General features: G+C 48.5%; 1 protein-coding gene across 1 annotated transcript in view; it reads left to right on the plus strand.

Moving 5' to 3' along the window:
* The window catches only part of LOC136022713 (tyrosine-protein phosphatase non-receptor type 11-like), a 40546-nt gene that overhangs the window by 11377 nt on the left and 12631 nt on the right, over positions 1 to 16538 (plus strand). The window contains exon 2 of the mRNA XM_065696374.1: positions 11781 to 11903. Coding sequence (XP_065552446.1) covers positions 11781 to 11903 — 123 coding nt within the window. The remainder of the gene's footprint in view (positions 1 to 11780; positions 11904 to 16538) is intronic.

The following is a 16538-nucleotide window of genomic DNA, read 5'->3' on the forward strand; positions in this document are numbered from 1 at the left end:
TGTGCCTTTCGAGCTGCCCTGTGGTTTCTGTGGACTAACGCATCTCTTCACTTTACCGGGTCAGGAGCCTTGACCAGTTATGGTGAGGTAGGATATCTGCTCTGTGTGTGTCTAGCTTCTATTTTTAACAAAGCTGATATTCCAGAGCGGGAACGCGGCAAAGGGGAGAAGGCCTGGATGTCATCTCTGTCATTGAGATGGCACAGCAAGCTTCCACTTGTGCGACAGGAGGATGGGAGCTCATAAGGGTCAGAGAGCCCCCACGGAGGTGGGGTTGCTATTAGGGTGGCAGTAGTGATTAATAGTGCTCATTAACCAGATCCTGTGCAGAAGAGCAAGATTCTCCAGTGGAAACCACCCTTCTGCAGCGCGGGGCCGATGGTAACTTTCTCCTTGTGCTGGCTTCAGCACTGCAGAATGGTGCGTTAGCAGTTTCGTTTGTATGATTACTATGATTACTGTTAATGTGATTACCGGGGAGGCTTTCGGTGCTGACTGCAGCCTGGGAGAGGTTATCCCTGCTGCGAGCAGTGTGTGATTTTGTGCTGGTATTAGATTTTTATCTGGGGTTGCTGTTAACATTGCATTGCTAACGAGGGTACTCGCTTATCTCTTCGCTCGCCTCGCCGCGTCTCTAGCTGAGCATGCTTCCCTGCGCTGATAACTAGCTTTGCCTGTGTTGGAGGGCTGTAACTAGAAGGTGTTGGACTTGTGTAGCTCCTTACACACTGCGTGAAATGACAATATTGAGTCAGAAGAGTTTGTAAAGCAATGAGCGTTATATATAGGGTATGAACTGTACAGGGAGCTCTATGGGAAAGGGTCTGTTAGAGTAGGGGAGGGATGTGTTCGCCAGGCCAGGAGGCAAAACAGCAAGTGCATGTGTGAAGAAAGCAATCCTGTCTGCTGGAAACACAGGGAATGGATCCAGGGCAGGAACTGGGCTGTCTGAGGCTGTGTTTGAGGTTGTTAAATGCGTTGGGATCATTGTGCAAGTGGCTATGGCTGTTTGCCACGGAGCGCAATGTGGAGCATGCCTTGGGTTTTCCTTCCTTCCTTCCCTCCTTCCCTGGATGTGCAGAGGGTGTGGGCTGGTCTGCAGCTCTCTGCAGGGATTCGGATGGTGGAAGCTGCAGCAGCCTGGTGGTGGTTTACATCGCCTTGTATCTCTAGAGCATCCCAAGGCTTTGGCACAAGCCTCATTGCAAAGCTGTTCTCTCGTGTCGGTTTCTCCCTTTCTGGTCTCTTCTTTGGGTGTGTTCTGCTTCACTGGATCATAGCAAAGCAGCTAAACAGATCCTGTTCTGCTCCAGGAGGAAGCCTGTCCGTCAGACAGCAGCTGGGCTGGTTTCGGTGCTGGCTGCTGATAGGTATTTGTAACGCTCCAACTGGCTGGCTGGAGGGTTTGCAGTTTAACTTGCTTTATTTGTGCTATTTAGCCCAGTGAACCACCATAGGATCACAGAATAGTTAGGGTTGGAAAGGACCTTAAGATCATCTGTGAATGGAGGGGATCCGGAAGAGATTTTTCCCTCTATTAGACCTTTGGGATCTACTTGGTAAGGCCTCCTTTTGGTGAGGCTAAAGTGTAACTCGGTGTTCGCAGTGGTACGAATGGTGGAATAGCCCTTAGACAGCAAAGAATGATTCAAATAGAAGTCCAATTCGGAGAAGTAAATCGGTCCCTATGAACACTGCAGCTGGCAATAACACCCTCGCACTCCTTTCTGGCTTCTGTGCTCAAAACAGCCTCAGGGACTTTGCTGCACCTTGTTTTAATTAAGAGAACATGGGTGTAAATCCTTTGGAAGAGCCCCAGCTCCCTGCTTCCTGCTGGTGCAGGTGAGTGGAGCTGGGTGTTGAAAGCACATTGGCCTGATAAAACTAGCTCTGCCTCTCCCATTCCATGGAAACTGAGAGCTGTCAGGCAAAATCCGTGTCTTTTTATCCCTGGTTTTGGTCTTGTGCTGTGCTTCCTGTCCTCTCCCTTGGTGTAGCATGTGGAAAAGCCATGTGCTAAGGTAGCAGCTGGGTTTGCAGTAGTATCTTTGGGATTGGACTGGGGTTGGTCTGGAAATGGCCCATCTACTTCATCCATGATGAAGCCCAGTTGATTCTGTGGTAGGTGACTGCGATGCTCTAAAGAAGGAACTCTCGCATCCAACCAAGAGCATGTAATGACTTATTTTGGAAGCAAAGATGCAAGTTTGCATTTGTGGTGGGAGGCCGAGCTCTCGAGCAACTCCTCCTTCCTTCCTGCCTTCAGTTCTTAGTTTGCAGCATCCCATCCTGTGGCTAGAAAGGACCAGCTTGAGCCCCATGTTTGTCAGCGTCCTATAGCCTTTTGTGGCTGTGGTAAGTCATGCTCCATGTGGTAGCCACAAGGCAATGTAGGTGTGAGAATACCCAAGCATAAAGGCAAATAGACGCTCCACTTTGCACTGATCTATGGCAGAGTGTAATGGTCAGTTAGACTTTTCAATGGGGTATGGGAAATGCCCACTGTACCAGCACTAGTGCTCACTCTGTACCATTTGGATAGACTCTCCTTGCTGCATGAGCCAAAGACAAGCCAGCTAGTTGGAATGGAAGCGTGCTGGGTGTTAGGATGTTGTTTCAGGAAGTCTTTTTGGCAAGGGGAGAGCTTGAGCAATGAAAGTGCTTGAGTTTTCACAAGCTGACGCTCTAAGGACCAGAGCTCTAGGCCAAAATGATGGGCCATGATTGATGGTAGACCTTCATAATCCCTCTCATCTCTTGTACATGTGCACAAGCCCCTCACCATGGCAGGGTGAAATGGTGGGTACTGCAGCATGGGCAGTGGATGCTCAATGTGACGAGGAGGAGGCAGCAGGCAGCTGCCAGTCTCTTTCACATCCTTTATGTGCACCCATGTAATGCAACTCATCTTCATGCTGCAGCTGAAGGTCACACACTCATGCTCTGGTGCCTTGCTGTTTGCTCCAGTCCCATGGGGCATGCCGTCCTGTTTGCCTGTAGATGATGTCTGTGTGTGTCCTGGATCTTAATTTTGTCCATTGCTTCCTTTCCTTGTCACTACAGTCTTTATCTATGGGGTGCAAGACATGATGGTGAAAGAGGTTTTCCATAGTGTGGAATGGGCTGTGAGGAAGTCAATGCGATAGGAAGAGCCTTCAGATGCTCTGGCTTAATGGGTGTGCAGGAGGAGATCAGGCTCTGCAGCCACTTGGGTATAGCCTGGAGTAACCCTGGCTGCTGGAAGCTGTGAAATCAGCGTCTCCCATGAGCTATCCACCCCTTCAGACCTGCTCATCCTCTTCTTCCCTGAAATTAGAGCTGAAATACCCCATCAGAAATGCCACTGAAGCAGATGTGTCCTTAAGCAAGTGCCAGGAATGGGGCAGCTTGTGTGCCAAAGGCCCTTGCTGAGCTGTCAGCAGGAAACCATCCAAGCTTTCCTGCAAGGAGCTGCATGTGGATGCAGAAGAGATGTGCTGACAGCCTGATCTGCAACAGCTGTGTCCTTGTCCATGGCTGCTGTGTGTGGCTGGGACAAAGAGCATCCGCAGAGCACAGTCCATAGGAGGGTACTCAGCTGAGGTGCTTTGTGTCACAGCCTCCTGCTTGGCAAGTGCTTGTTTGGGTCAAAAGGGAATATATGAATGAGTCTTTCAGCTCTTTTTATTCCTTTCTCCTTCTGTAGGAATGTGACCTTTTGTCTGTAATGTTCTTCCTTAACACAGAGTGAAAAGCATCCACAGCGCACCCATCCCATTCCTGGTCTCCCTTTGCCAATCCATGCTACTCCTGACGTCTCCCATGTTCTTCTCCCCACACTTCACATTACAAGAGCCCATTGAGGGACCACTCTTTGAGAGCTTTCTGCAGTCTCTGTCACAGTGGGGCTTTGCTCCTCATTGTGACCATGCTATAAAGGGAGTTAAGATGTAGAAACACGTTTGAATGAGGGGGCATGTGTCACTGCAGGCTTTGAACCTGAAGGCAGCTCAGAGGAGGACTTGGCTACACCTTCATCAGTGCAGACTGTGTCTTGGCTATATGGTAGTGAAGGAGAATGTTGTTCCTGCACACAGCTGGAGCAATGCTGCCTTGGCTAGAGAAGCTGCTGCATCTGCATGGTTATGCGGCCAGTCGCTGGCTCTAGAGATGGAGGAGGATGTGCTGTAGCTGTGTGCTTTGCTTTGTATTAGTGAGAGATGAGAAAAGGCTGGGGTCTGTTTCCTGAAGTGGAAAGAGCATCAGTCAAAATGCTGATTTGAGCAGTTTCACCTTAAATCAGCGTGAACCCTTGCAAAGCAGAGACCCTGGGACCACAGAGAGCCTGGGACCACAGAGAGATGCTGGGTCCTCTGAATGATGTGTTTGCCTGCGCATCCATCCCAGGCAGCAGCCTTCCTATTCATGTGACAGCGCTTTTTCATGGTGTTTGTCCTGTTTCTCTGTTTCTGTTCTGATTTCTCTGTTCTGGTGTCAGCCAGATTTAACAAGCTGCCCTAATTTCATAGGCAAAATCATTGCATTAGACACCCGACTTGAAACGCTTTGCTGAGAGACTGTGACAGATCATGAATGCGTGGCTGCTTTTAGGAGGCAGATGGGGAGAAGGTGAATGAGTGGGGCACATGTGAAGAGGGGAAGGTGTGCCAATGGCAAGCATGGACTGGAGTAACTGGAATCAAGGGCTTGAATCATAGGGAGCAGATGAGTGCGGAACCTGGCACCGGGAAGATAGGCCAGATGTGAGTTGATCTTCATTAACAGTTAATGCCAGCTGAGGCTCCAGAGCTGGTAAATGGGAGCTGTCTGCACCAGCTGCCTGCCAGGAGGGTGTTGTCTGCCTCCGTTATTGTATGGCCTGCCCGAAGGAGCTCCTGGAGTGCTTTTACTGCTGTCCCTGGGGTTTACATGTGTACTGTCCACATCCCATTGCAGCAAAAGCCACCCTCTCCCCCAGGATGTGTGGGTCTCCAGGTCTCCAGGGATGGGAATGGAAGCGGGATTAAGTGACAGTGATAAAGCTGATCTTAGCCACCAAAACCTCTGTCTTGCAAGTGCCATCTATGGAAAAGCCCTTGCGAAGAGCTGCATGCGAAACCTTTGTGACTATAGTATGAGTTTCGAACCAGATGTGGGTGGTGAATTAAACCCTATCTCCGAACGTGGTACAGAGGAGCGCTGGGTGCGTGCTGCTCTGCAGATCAAAGCAGCCCCGCTTTGCTGTTCCTGAAGGTCATCACCTAATAGGCAGAGGTGTGGGCTGAAGTTTCCATTGCAGCCAAGGCTGTTTCACACTGGTATTGCGCAAGCAGTAGGGGTATAGCCTGCAGCAGGGCGGTGGGACTGGCTAAATCATAGCAGTACATCCTTTACTATAAGGGTATATAATATTCCCCATTTCTTATGCTGTCCTTTAAACACTGGAGGAAACGGGCCATAATTGCTGCATAAACACCTTGTTTGCTTTGAGCTGGCTGCTTGTGCTGGTGCTGAGAACTTGGGTTGTGCCATAGTTGGACTCTTTAAATGAGCACGTTAAGACACCTTGATTTGGACTTAGATGATCTTAAGGTCCTTTCCAACCCTAACTATGGTATGAGTCTGCTGGAATTCAGGGGAAATAAGTTGTGTACCTTCTCAGAGACGTTATTAACCATTCCCATCGGAGTGTGAGATCCATTAGGAAAACGCTTTGTAAAGTATAGAACGGAAAGAAGCTGGTTTCTGTCAGAGTGACTGGTGGACCCCAGAGGACTGGTGTACCTGCTATGGAAATGGGGCTGCTGGTTTAGAAATGGGTTTGTTTGTTTCCAAGTGGCTTGCAGGAGTCTTGGGGGATGTTAGATGATGTGCACTGGCACGGTTGGCTGTCATGATGCTAATTGCTTTAGGAAAAGGGGAACATTTACCTGTGTGTAGAACCACATAGATTTTGCAGGGTGTATTTGTTTAATGCGCTCCCTTGAGGCTATGCTTGGTCTAATGAGCCTTCTGATGGGATTTGAATGGAACCAGACCAGAACCAACAAAGGAGGTTGTTGCAGCTCTGTCAGGCTTGAGGAATGATTTCTATGCAGCCAGGCCTGTGTAGAACAGCTTTTAATGAAGATGTGAACTCTTAATAGTTCAGTATGGAAGCATCGTGAAGCCTTGCTCTTTGGCACGTGCTCAGTTTGCTGCATGGGTGTTTGCAGGACAAGAATGACTTCCCCTCAACCAACATGGAATTGCTTATTTCCATCTCTCTAGGAAAGCCTGCCCTCTGTTTTACCTTCTTTTCCCCCCAGGAGGGGTGGGTAATGCCATGCCGTGCTGTGCAAGCACCTTGTGCTGCTATAACCCAATGTTATAGCATCAGCCTCACTTCAACTATGCTGGGAGAGCTTAGTGGGATTCATTTGCTTTAGCACTGAAATGAGTGTTTCCGAGTGCAAACACAACCAACTGATGCATCTTTATAAATGGATAATAAGGTCTGGGATACTTTAAGCAGCTCCGAAGGTTTCTTCCTATGTGCCAAATAGGAAACTCATCCTTGCCAAGCACTGCATCACCCCAGGTGATGCTTGCACATCACCCCAGGACTTGCTTGCGCAAGTCACCCTCCTCCTTTCTGTGCCGGTAGAATCCTCAGTGCTTTACTGCTTGGCTGCATCCAGGGACAGGATCCGCATCCCACATCCCACCCTTCATCACTGTGGTGGGATGCAGCGTGACTCTAACTGGGGAACCAAGGGTCCATCTCTCCCCTGTACCAACAGCATCTTTTACACTGCCCCTTGCTCCTGGCTGGTGTTGCAGGGCTGTAGCATAGCTGAAAGGAGGCCTGGTGGTTGTTGGTCCCTTCCTCCTCCTCTTTCAGTTTGAAACCACCTCAGCTTGCTGGGCTGGAGTTGCGTTGCACCAGACCAAACCACACACACAGCTGTAGGCGTTGTGCCTCTTGAGCCACGTTTGCTTTGATCCTCTCCAAGCCTAACAAAGGCAAGCTTTACCGTTGCAAACACTCCATGTTTTCTTGCTGAGGTTGGGCTAAATCAGGCTTCAGACCCAGGGACCAGGGGATGCAGTGGGTGGGCACTTCGGCAGGATGCTCGCTGTGCCTTCCGTGAGCTGTGGGAGAAGGGGAAAAGAAACAGTGACGTGGAATAACTTGCTTCCATCTCCATTGGGACCTCACTTAGGAGCTTTATCCTTTACCTGTAGGTTAAAGGATCTTATTGCCCCAGCATCCGAATAATTTCTTAAGTATCATTTCAGGTACAATGCCTATTATCCATGGGATGTTTGCTGGAGCTGTTTGGAATACAGGGATTCCCATCTAGGCTTTAAAACCGCTTTGGTTTATAGATTGCTGAGGGTGTTGCTCAACTATTTGTTCTGTTTTTTCCCAAGACAGGGTGCACAAGGATGCATTCCAACAGAAGAAAGCATTCCTGCTCATGTGCGGGAGGAAATGAGTAATCCCCTATGGAAGCGATGACTCTTTAGTAATTAAAGAGAAATTATTGAATAATATTATTCATAGAGAAAGGTTTCCTTTTCCAGAGCTCCTGCTGGAATGTTGCTTCCACCCAAGAGCCTGTTTTGAAGCTAGAGATCCCTATATGTGATTTACCTGGGTCTGAGCAGCTGTGCCACCACCATTGCTTGGTACCCACAGGGTTGGGAAGGGTCTGTGGCCACTGCATCAGTCAGATACATGGATGGAGGATGGATGGCATCTGCCTTTGGTGTAACTGGGTAGATCCCACATGGAGAAACCAATCTGCCTTTGCCTGACCTGTGCCCAGATCTGCTTGTGCTGGCCCCTAAGTGCTTGATTAGGGCTGTGCTTTGGTGTGCAGGAGGCTTTGGTGCCATGGGGAGCATAGGGATGCGAGAGCTGGTGATGAGCTGCTGCAGTGTGAGGAGTTCAGAGCTGGAGATGGTGTTTTGAGGGGCTGTCTGCAAGGAAAGAGCTGTTGAGGGCTCACCACGTTGCTGACTGCCACCCCTATGGCACCTTTATGGGTTACAGGTGTCTTACAATGGGCTTGCTGGTGTTCTCATGGCTACCAGACCTTTCTGCTTCTGAGGTCCCTGCCAGCACTATCCTCCTTTAGCTGAGCTGGGGACTTAGCACTGCAGCACCAGTCTCTCCATCTTCTCTCTGTCTGTTTAAACCAATTCGTCTGTGTAGCCTTGGCTCCTGCAGGGCACTTGCAGGTGGCTTTTTAATCTCAGTTTGATTTCAGGTGGCAGGGAAACGCGTTGCTCTGCGTTGCCTGAAGCACATGGAGTGGATGCACTTGGAGAGATGAGAAGTTGTTCGATCCCCGCTCTTATTGAAAGCAGTTCTTTAGGTGTGAGTCAGTTCTGCAACGGGCACCAGCAGTTGAGTGGTTGCCTCAGTGACCAAGCGCAATGATGCTTGGTGTGATATTAATCATGCACTTGTCTTTCCCCTGTGCTGGAGATACAGTTTCATAGAATCATGGAATGGTTTGGCTTGGAAGGGACCTTAAAGCCCATCCAGTTCCAACTCCCTACCATACGCAGGGACACCTTCCCCTAGAGCAGCTTGCTCCAAGCCATGTCCAACCTGGCCTTGAGCTGTTCCTCTTTCTTGGAATGCTGCAGATCTTCCTATAAACACTGTATATAACCCAGTGCTCCTGCAAGCAAGTGGTGCTTGCTATCTGCTGCAGCCTGTGGGGCTATTGGAGGCTGCCTGCAGGTTTTAGCATCGCCGTTTAGTGCGAGATGTGTGGGTTGGTGCTTCCTTCTTGCCTGCTCTGTTGCTGGTTGGTTTTGCTTCCCAATGCACTCCAGTAAAGGCCGTAATGAAAAACACCTCTAGGAGAGGCTTTCTGCAAGCACAGCTTGCAGGGCCGGGGGGAAAACAAGCAGTTGATGAAAGCACTTTGGGCTATGCAGTGGTCATGGCACTTGTGCCTTCACCCACAGGATGGAGCGGCAGAGAGCTTTAGAGCAGGCGGCTCATGGTGAATGCTAAGCGGGATAGGGCGGCCATCACACGTCAAAGATTAACCATTAAACATCAAACTTGGCCGGTTTGGCCATTGGTCGTTTTGTCCCATTGGAATGGGGAGGGAGGTGTGTAGGGGCTGGCAATGTGGGAGAGGTGGGTTTGAGTCTGCACGAGGGGTTGAGGATGCACACTGCAAAACCTCATGGGTTTTGTGAAGCCCTTTGTAATCCAGGTACAAAAGCCTTTGGGAAGCAAGTGCTCGGTTCCAGGACCAGAATTACCATGTGGATGTGACCTCACATTTGAAAATACCCCTTTTGTGCCACAGACCTGTAGCATCCTTGGCTCAAGAAGGCAGCCTGTGCGTGATAGTGCCAAGCAACGTGTTCCTGTCCATATGCAGCCCTCCAAAGATGAGCTTTCCTTTGTTCTGGAAACGCATGGGAGAGGAGCCTACGCTTGCAGAGGGCCTTTTCCCTGCTTTCCTTGCTTCCTCCTTCTGCTGCTGCATTCGGGTATTGCCTTTCCTCCCCCTTCTGTTTGTGAAGGTTTGCTCCTCGGCGCATTGCTTGTGCTCCTTGCAAGCTAAAGACCAAGCTGTCTGCGTGAATGCATACGATCTGGTTCCTGTCTGAGCGGTGGGAGGCATTAAAGAAAAGGGCATTGAGCATCTGGGTTTCGGTGACACAAAAGGCGACAGCAAAGTGAACAGAGCCCCGGACTGACCCCCGATAGGCTCCTTCCCTATCTCTTGCTGCAGAGCTGTCCTGCTCTTGGGTGTGTGCAGGGTTTAAGCCTAAGAGGGCTGCAGGAAACCTGGAGAGGGGCTTGGGACAAGGGCCTGTAGGGACAGGCCAAGGGGAATGGCTTGAACCTGCCCGAGGGGAGACTGAGCTGAGCTCTTAGGCAGAAGCTCTTCCCTGTGAGGGTGCTGAGGCGCTGGCACAGGGTGCCCAGAGAAGCTGTGGCTGCCCCATCCCTGGCAGTGCTCAAGGTCAGGTTGGACGCAGGGGCTTGGAGCAAGCTGCTCCAGTGGAAGGGGTCCCTGTTCATGGCAATGGGTTGGAGCTGAAGAAGCTTTAAGGTCCCTTCCAACTCAACCCAGCCTGGGATTCTCAGAACCCGCGTGTGCTCACAGCTATGGGTACAAGCTGCAGAAGCTCCCATCCCACTGTTACACCAGGGATAACCTTAGGTTTCCTACTGCCTGCTGGCTAGGATGATTGCGCTGCCTTTATTGCCATGAGGCATTCAGTGGAAGCATTACAAGTGGCCTTTGGCAGCTTCGTGTTGTCCCTGAGCTCCATTAAGCTCCATTAGGAGCATCCTTTCCGGTGCTGGTTGCAGTTTCATGGCACAGATAAGTGCTGGCCCTGCCGAGTGCGTTTATGAAAGGGCGTCACTCTTGTGATGTCAGGAGCACAAGGCTTGGAAACGCTGGGATTCCTGTTTACCATCTGTTTCCATGGCTCTTCCCTAATAGCCCTCTCCTCCTCCAGCATTCAAGGCTCTTTAATCAGAACCGTTTGGCTTGTGGTGGGAGGGAGGAAATCCCAAATTGTGGAGGAGATGGTGACATTTCTTGCCCTTTTCTGTGTGTATCTCGGAGACAAACACAGTAAGGAGTGTGTGTGTGTGTGTGTTTGTAGGCTCTCTTTGGGTGTATTTCCTAATGCGAGATGCGGGGTGGTGCATTCCTCTGCAGTGATTGAACTTGCAACCCCTTTGGGGGGACACCGGGTTTGCTCATCCCATCCACAGACAGCAGTGCCCAAGCTCCCTAAATGCATCCAGAGATGCTTCTTTGAGGACCTGTTTGGCTTAGAAAGCTGCAGTGTTGAGTGGAGGGGCTCTTACACCATCGCCCTTTACTCATAAGGGACATTTGAGTGTGCAGCCCATTCTCTGTTAGCTGTGGCTCATCTTCTCCTCTTTCCTCATGGGAAATATTACAGCATCCCATGCAGGGACGTCAACGGGAGCATGATCTAAGACTGAGCAATGCTTTCAGTGCTGAGTGACTCTCACTTTGGGTGACTTGAGATTACTCAAAAGAGCCTGGCCTTTAGAAAGTGGCTTTTCAGTGGCTTCTCTAAAGTGAAGCCATGAAGCTGGTTGCCACATAGGAAATCATTGGGCTGGTATGCACTGAGTGTGCGGTAAAGCCTGGGGAAACACCAGTTCTTGTGATTCCATCATAAAAGCTTGATCGAGACTGATAGCATCAGCAACGACACTTAAAATACAAAGGTTGCATTAAAGCAGCACACAATGTGATGAAACACTTTTCCCCTTAGGATGAGCTGTCTCTTTTTCCCTTCTCTGCTGTGTCCTGTTCACCATCCAGCAGCATCCAAAGCAGCGTTTCCTTTGCTTCGGGCCCATTGCTGGTCCTGTGAGGAGAATCCTGGAATGGTTTGGGTTGGAAGGGGCCTTAAAGCTCATCCGGCTCCAACCCCTGCCACGGGCAGGGACACCTTCGGCTAGAGCAGATTGTTGTACCAAATGGGAGAGGCCAAAGACTTGAGCCTTGGGTTCTTGCTGGGGAGAACAGGAGGTTTAGTGCCCCTGATACTGGAGCTTTTCCTGGGTTTATCAGTCATGAAGTGTGCTGGGAAACCCTTATAGAAAGGCCTTAAGTGCCCTCAGGGATGCAGATCTTGGGCCCAGGTCATTTGCCATTGGGTATGAGTATGGAAGGTGCTGGGAGGGGTTGGCACTGGATGATCTTCAGGTCCTTTCCAACCCAACCCGTTCCATGATCCTATCTAAACCCCCTTTCACATGTCACATTTGCACTTGGCAGGTGGTTTCATCCCAACATCAGCGGAATTGAGGCCGAGAAGCTGCTCCTGACCAGGGGTGTCCATGGCAGCTTTCTGGCTCGACCCAGTAAGAGCAACCCAGGAGACTTCACTCTCTCTGTCAGGTAAGCACAGGGGAAGGGGCTGTCCCGAGTGCTCCAGCACAGCCTGCTCTGATGGATGATGTGCAGTGGGAGTGGAGCTGCACAGAGATGCGGTACCCACTCAATGTAAAAGGGTGTTGGAACAATCCCCATTGCAGAGGATGTGCTAAAAGCCAAGCACCGCTCCCCCCTGGTTCCTTCATCCCTGTGCTGCCAGGGTCAGCTCTGTGCTTATGGATGTGTTGCCAGAGGGAGGAAGATAACAAACCCACTTCTATTTTGTGGAGATATGTTCAATCCCAGCAGGAATGAATCATCTCACTCCAGTTTCAAAGGAACTTAATGCAGCTGCCCGCGCGAGAGCCTTGTTTTCTGTGTCTGTAAGGGATCTCAGGAGCAGCTCCATAAGAGGCTGAGCTTGCCGACCAGCCTCAGGGTGGCTGTGTCAGACAGCATCATGTGCATCGCCTTTAAAGTGCTCCTGTGTCCTTTGGGATGAAGGGCGGTTGTGGAAAGGAAAATTATCCATGGTTATTGTAGCCCCTTATGATGCTATGGGGCAGGCGCAGTGGGTAGAACACTCGGTAGGTGAACTGGAGAGGCAAAAGGTTGCATTGACCCCATGTGGGTTCGACAGGAACCTTCCACACAAGGAAAGGGCAAAGGTTTCTCCAGGTGCTGGTAGCATAGACCCTGGTTTTGGGTGGTTTCTGCTGAATTTAAACAACCCTCCTTTTGTTTAGGAAACTCCAGGCAGTTTGTAAACCCTTTGACCATGGTTGTGTTTAGAGATGTGTGTGCGGAAAGGATGGAATGGACCCAGCGTTTCCTCCTGGCAAGGCATTGAATCTAACAGGACATAAGCAATTCCAGCGTGTTTTGAGCCTCAATCCCTCCCCATGCACCTCTCACTGCTGGTCAGGGCAGTGTGGTGATGCCAACCGGCTCTGGTGAGGCTTTACCCTCTTCTTGTTGCCTTAACCACTGAGATGAAACCCTCCTCAGCCTAATTCCTTCCTCTTTACCATTGTCACCACACTTGGAGCTGTGTTCTTGCTGCCCTCTATACATATATAAACTATATAGTGATATATATATATAAACTGTATAATAATACAGTTGTGTCTTAGCAAGAGGAAGGGTTTACAGCTCCCTTATCTCTCTCAATGCTTCTTTTTGTGTTGGGGAATACATCCTTTGCCTCTCTTTGGCTCTGACCGACCACAGCTTCTCACCCTATGGAGCAACGCAACAGAAGGGAAAACTCCATCTTTTCCCATGCATTGGCTGGGTGGGAGCGTTTGGGTCTGACCTCACCAGCTCCCCAGTGATGTTGCCATCAGAAATAGCTGTGAGTTAATGAGAGAGGCAGGAAGTGCTTCTAATTGGGATGGAAAATAAGCTCACAGAGAGCTGCCTTGAGCGAGGCAATATGTGTAACATGGGGGTTATCTTCATGTGAGCTCAGCGTCTCTCTCAGTGTAGCTCTATGAGTCAGGCTGTTGTCTGATGGTAAAGGGAAGCACTGACAGCACCAGCTTGCCCAAGCAGATGCAGCAGTGCCCTGATGTGGAAAGACACCCAGCACACAGCACAATGACCCTGAAATAGCTTTGATGGAGAAGCCAGATCCCACCCCTCCATTGCTGCAATGATGCTTTGTGCTATGGGGTCCATGTTCTTCCCTTCACTCTGTTCCTCAGTCAAAGGTGATGTGTGTTTCTGCTGTTGTCATCTTCCACCTTTCCTGGTCCATTCCTAACTGGGCATCCCATGGAACAGCTCCATTCTTTTGGCCATAAGATCAAGCTAATTCATGCCCTGAATGCATCTGTGGTGCCCTGCAGTAATGAGCTGCCGGTTAAGAGCAGAGCCTTGCTATCATAGCATTGAACAATACCCACCACAACCCACGGGCTGGTTGTAACCCGGTGGAAAGTCTGACCAAGTTGTGAGTAACCCAGAGCTCTGACACATCCCGTGCTTCCAGGAAAGCGCATTAAACACGACACACGAGCAGCGTGTTGAGCTTTGAGGCATCGTGAGTTGAAGACAAGGAAAGAATTCTTCCATTCACTGCTCTGACCTGCAAGTCCTTGCTCCTTCCTGGCGCATCCCATCTCTATCCCATGATGCGGATTGTTTGGCTATGGAAAACTTGCCTGGACATGGCCATTATCCAGTAGAGCAGTTTTACTTATACCTCTTCTAAGTGATATGCTCGTCTCCCACTGATGATGGCAAAAACGTGTGCATAAATGCTGTTGGGAATTAGAGCTGCAACACGTAATGGAGTAGAGAATGAGTAGCTTTGTGCTGTGAAAGCTTGGGCTGCTGTCTTTCCCCTATGTCCTTTCCCCTGCTACATTACACATATAGATGGAACAACACGTTATTATCCTCACCTAGAATTATATCCTGAAAGAGCTTTATTTTAGCTCTGAACTGGACAGGTCTCTGTATTTTTCCCCTTTCTGAGAAATAAAAGGTTTTCAAAGGAAACATCACGGATGTCTTTGAAAAAGCACCTAAAATAAAGGTGTCAGGAGGGGAAAGCACCTTGAGGAAAACAACCAAAACCTTTTCCTCCTCCTCTCAACCCCCTTTTAGCTTCTTCAAGGCTTTTTGAACAGCAGTGAGGGGAAATGCAGCTCCTTTGAATTACAGAGAGGATGTGGGCTGAGCAGAAAGCAGGCGATGGAGTTTGGGCTGACCAGACCACACAGCGAGTGGCCGCGTGCTGGTGTGAATCCAGATACGTGTCCCTAAAGAGAGGCAAGGAAATAACAGTGAAGTTATGCTGTTTCCATGAAACTCTGAGCCTGTTCTCCCTTTGTTCCTTTCTTTCCCTCTGTGCACCCCTCAGCCTTTACCACTACAGCAACAAGTCTTCATAGGGCTTTGTTTTCTCACTCTTAAGAGGCAAACCCACGTGGAGAGGATAGGAGATGGTTAATGAATGGATGATGCTTGTCCTGGTCTTCAAACCAACCTCAGCTCTGCATCCAAACTGCTGTCATGATCTAAACCTGGCTCCTTCCTCTTCTAAACCCCTTCTTGGGATGTCTTATTTCTGTCCCGAGTGGCTTGAATTCGTTTGGAAGCAGATAGTTCATTGAGAGATGTAATGCAAATGGATGGATGCCTTTGGCTCACTTGTGCTCATGTTTGGCAAAGCAGCGGAGTCTGAAAGCATCCTTTTGATGGCAGATGGTTGGCAAGTGGTCTGTGCTTCCCATCCCTTCCCAGGGCAAAAGGCTGGGTGTCTATGGAGCAGGGAGCACCTTTGGGAACACAAAAAGCACAGGGAAGCAGTGCCAATGTGTGAGGTCACCGTGTAGTTGGATGTCCTTGGTCCATAAGCACCTCCTGGAGCTTCTAACACTGTAAGTGAGCAGTAGGGCTGCGGAAGGCAGCTTCATCCTAGGAACTGGGAATGAGGGATTCAAACTCTGTACCTAATCTCTAGAATTCCCATATCTGTGTCTCTGGAAGTGCAGGCAAATGTCTGTTCTGTTGTGCTGTATTGACCAGGGAGTTTCCTCTGAGCCCAAACTCTCATGTGGTTGAAAGCGAACAGCCGAGTTTCTAATCCCTGTGGGAGAATCACCTTGGTTTATCCAGCGAGAGTCTTTGGGGTGGGTTTTGGGTTGCTTTTCGCGGCTTGTCAATGGGCTCCTATCTGTGAGGTTCCAGGCTTTGTGTGTCTGACCCTGGCAGGGAACACGCAGACGACCGAGAAAGACTTCTGGGGGTGCATCAGGCCAAGGTATTTCTGCCATTTAAAGGGGTTCTGTTGCTTTCAGTGACAAAAAAGGGTCTGGGTGTTCTGTGAGTCCTCTTCTTACTGACTGTGCTTGTGAAGAAGAGCAGACTGGGTCTGCGCTGGAGGTCAATGCGTAGGGATACAGATTCACAAGCTGGAACACTTGGGATCAAGAAACCCTCTGGGATATCTGGAGGGTTTAACTAATATCTATATAATTAATATCTATATAATTAATATCTATGTAGCTAATATCTATGTAGCTAATATCTATGTAGCTAATATCTATGTAGCTAATATCTATGTAACTAATATCTATATAATTAATATCTATATAATAAATATCTATATAGCTAATATCTATATAACTAATATCTGTATAATTAATATCTGTATAGCTAATATCTATATAGCTAATATCTATATAGCTAATATCTATATAATTAATATCTGTATTATTAATATCTATATATAGCTAATATCTATATAACTAATATCTGTATAATTAATATCTATATAATTAATATCTATATAGCTAATATCTATGTAACTTATGTCTATATAACTAATATCTATATAGCTAATATCTATATAACTAATATCTGTATAATTAATATCTATATAGCTAATATCTATATAACTAATATCTATATAATTAATATCTATATAGTTAATAACTATATAATATCTATATAACTAATATCTATATGATTAATATCTATATAACTAATCTCTATATAACATATCTATATAATTAATATCTATGTAACTAATATCTATATAACTAATATCTGTATAATTAATAACTAATATCTGTTAGTTGTACTAATAGCTCAAAGAAGCTTGACTTGTAACAGAGCAACCCTTGTCTAACTGCTGACCCTGCCAAA

The sequence above is a fragment of the Lathamus discolor genome, chromosome 16, assembly GCF_037157495.1.
Source record: "Lathamus discolor isolate bLatDis1 chromosome 16, bLatDis1.hap1, whole genome shotgun sequence".
Taxonomy (NCBI): domain Eukaryota; kingdom Metazoa; phylum Chordata; class Aves; order Psittaciformes; family Psittacidae; genus Lathamus; species Lathamus discolor.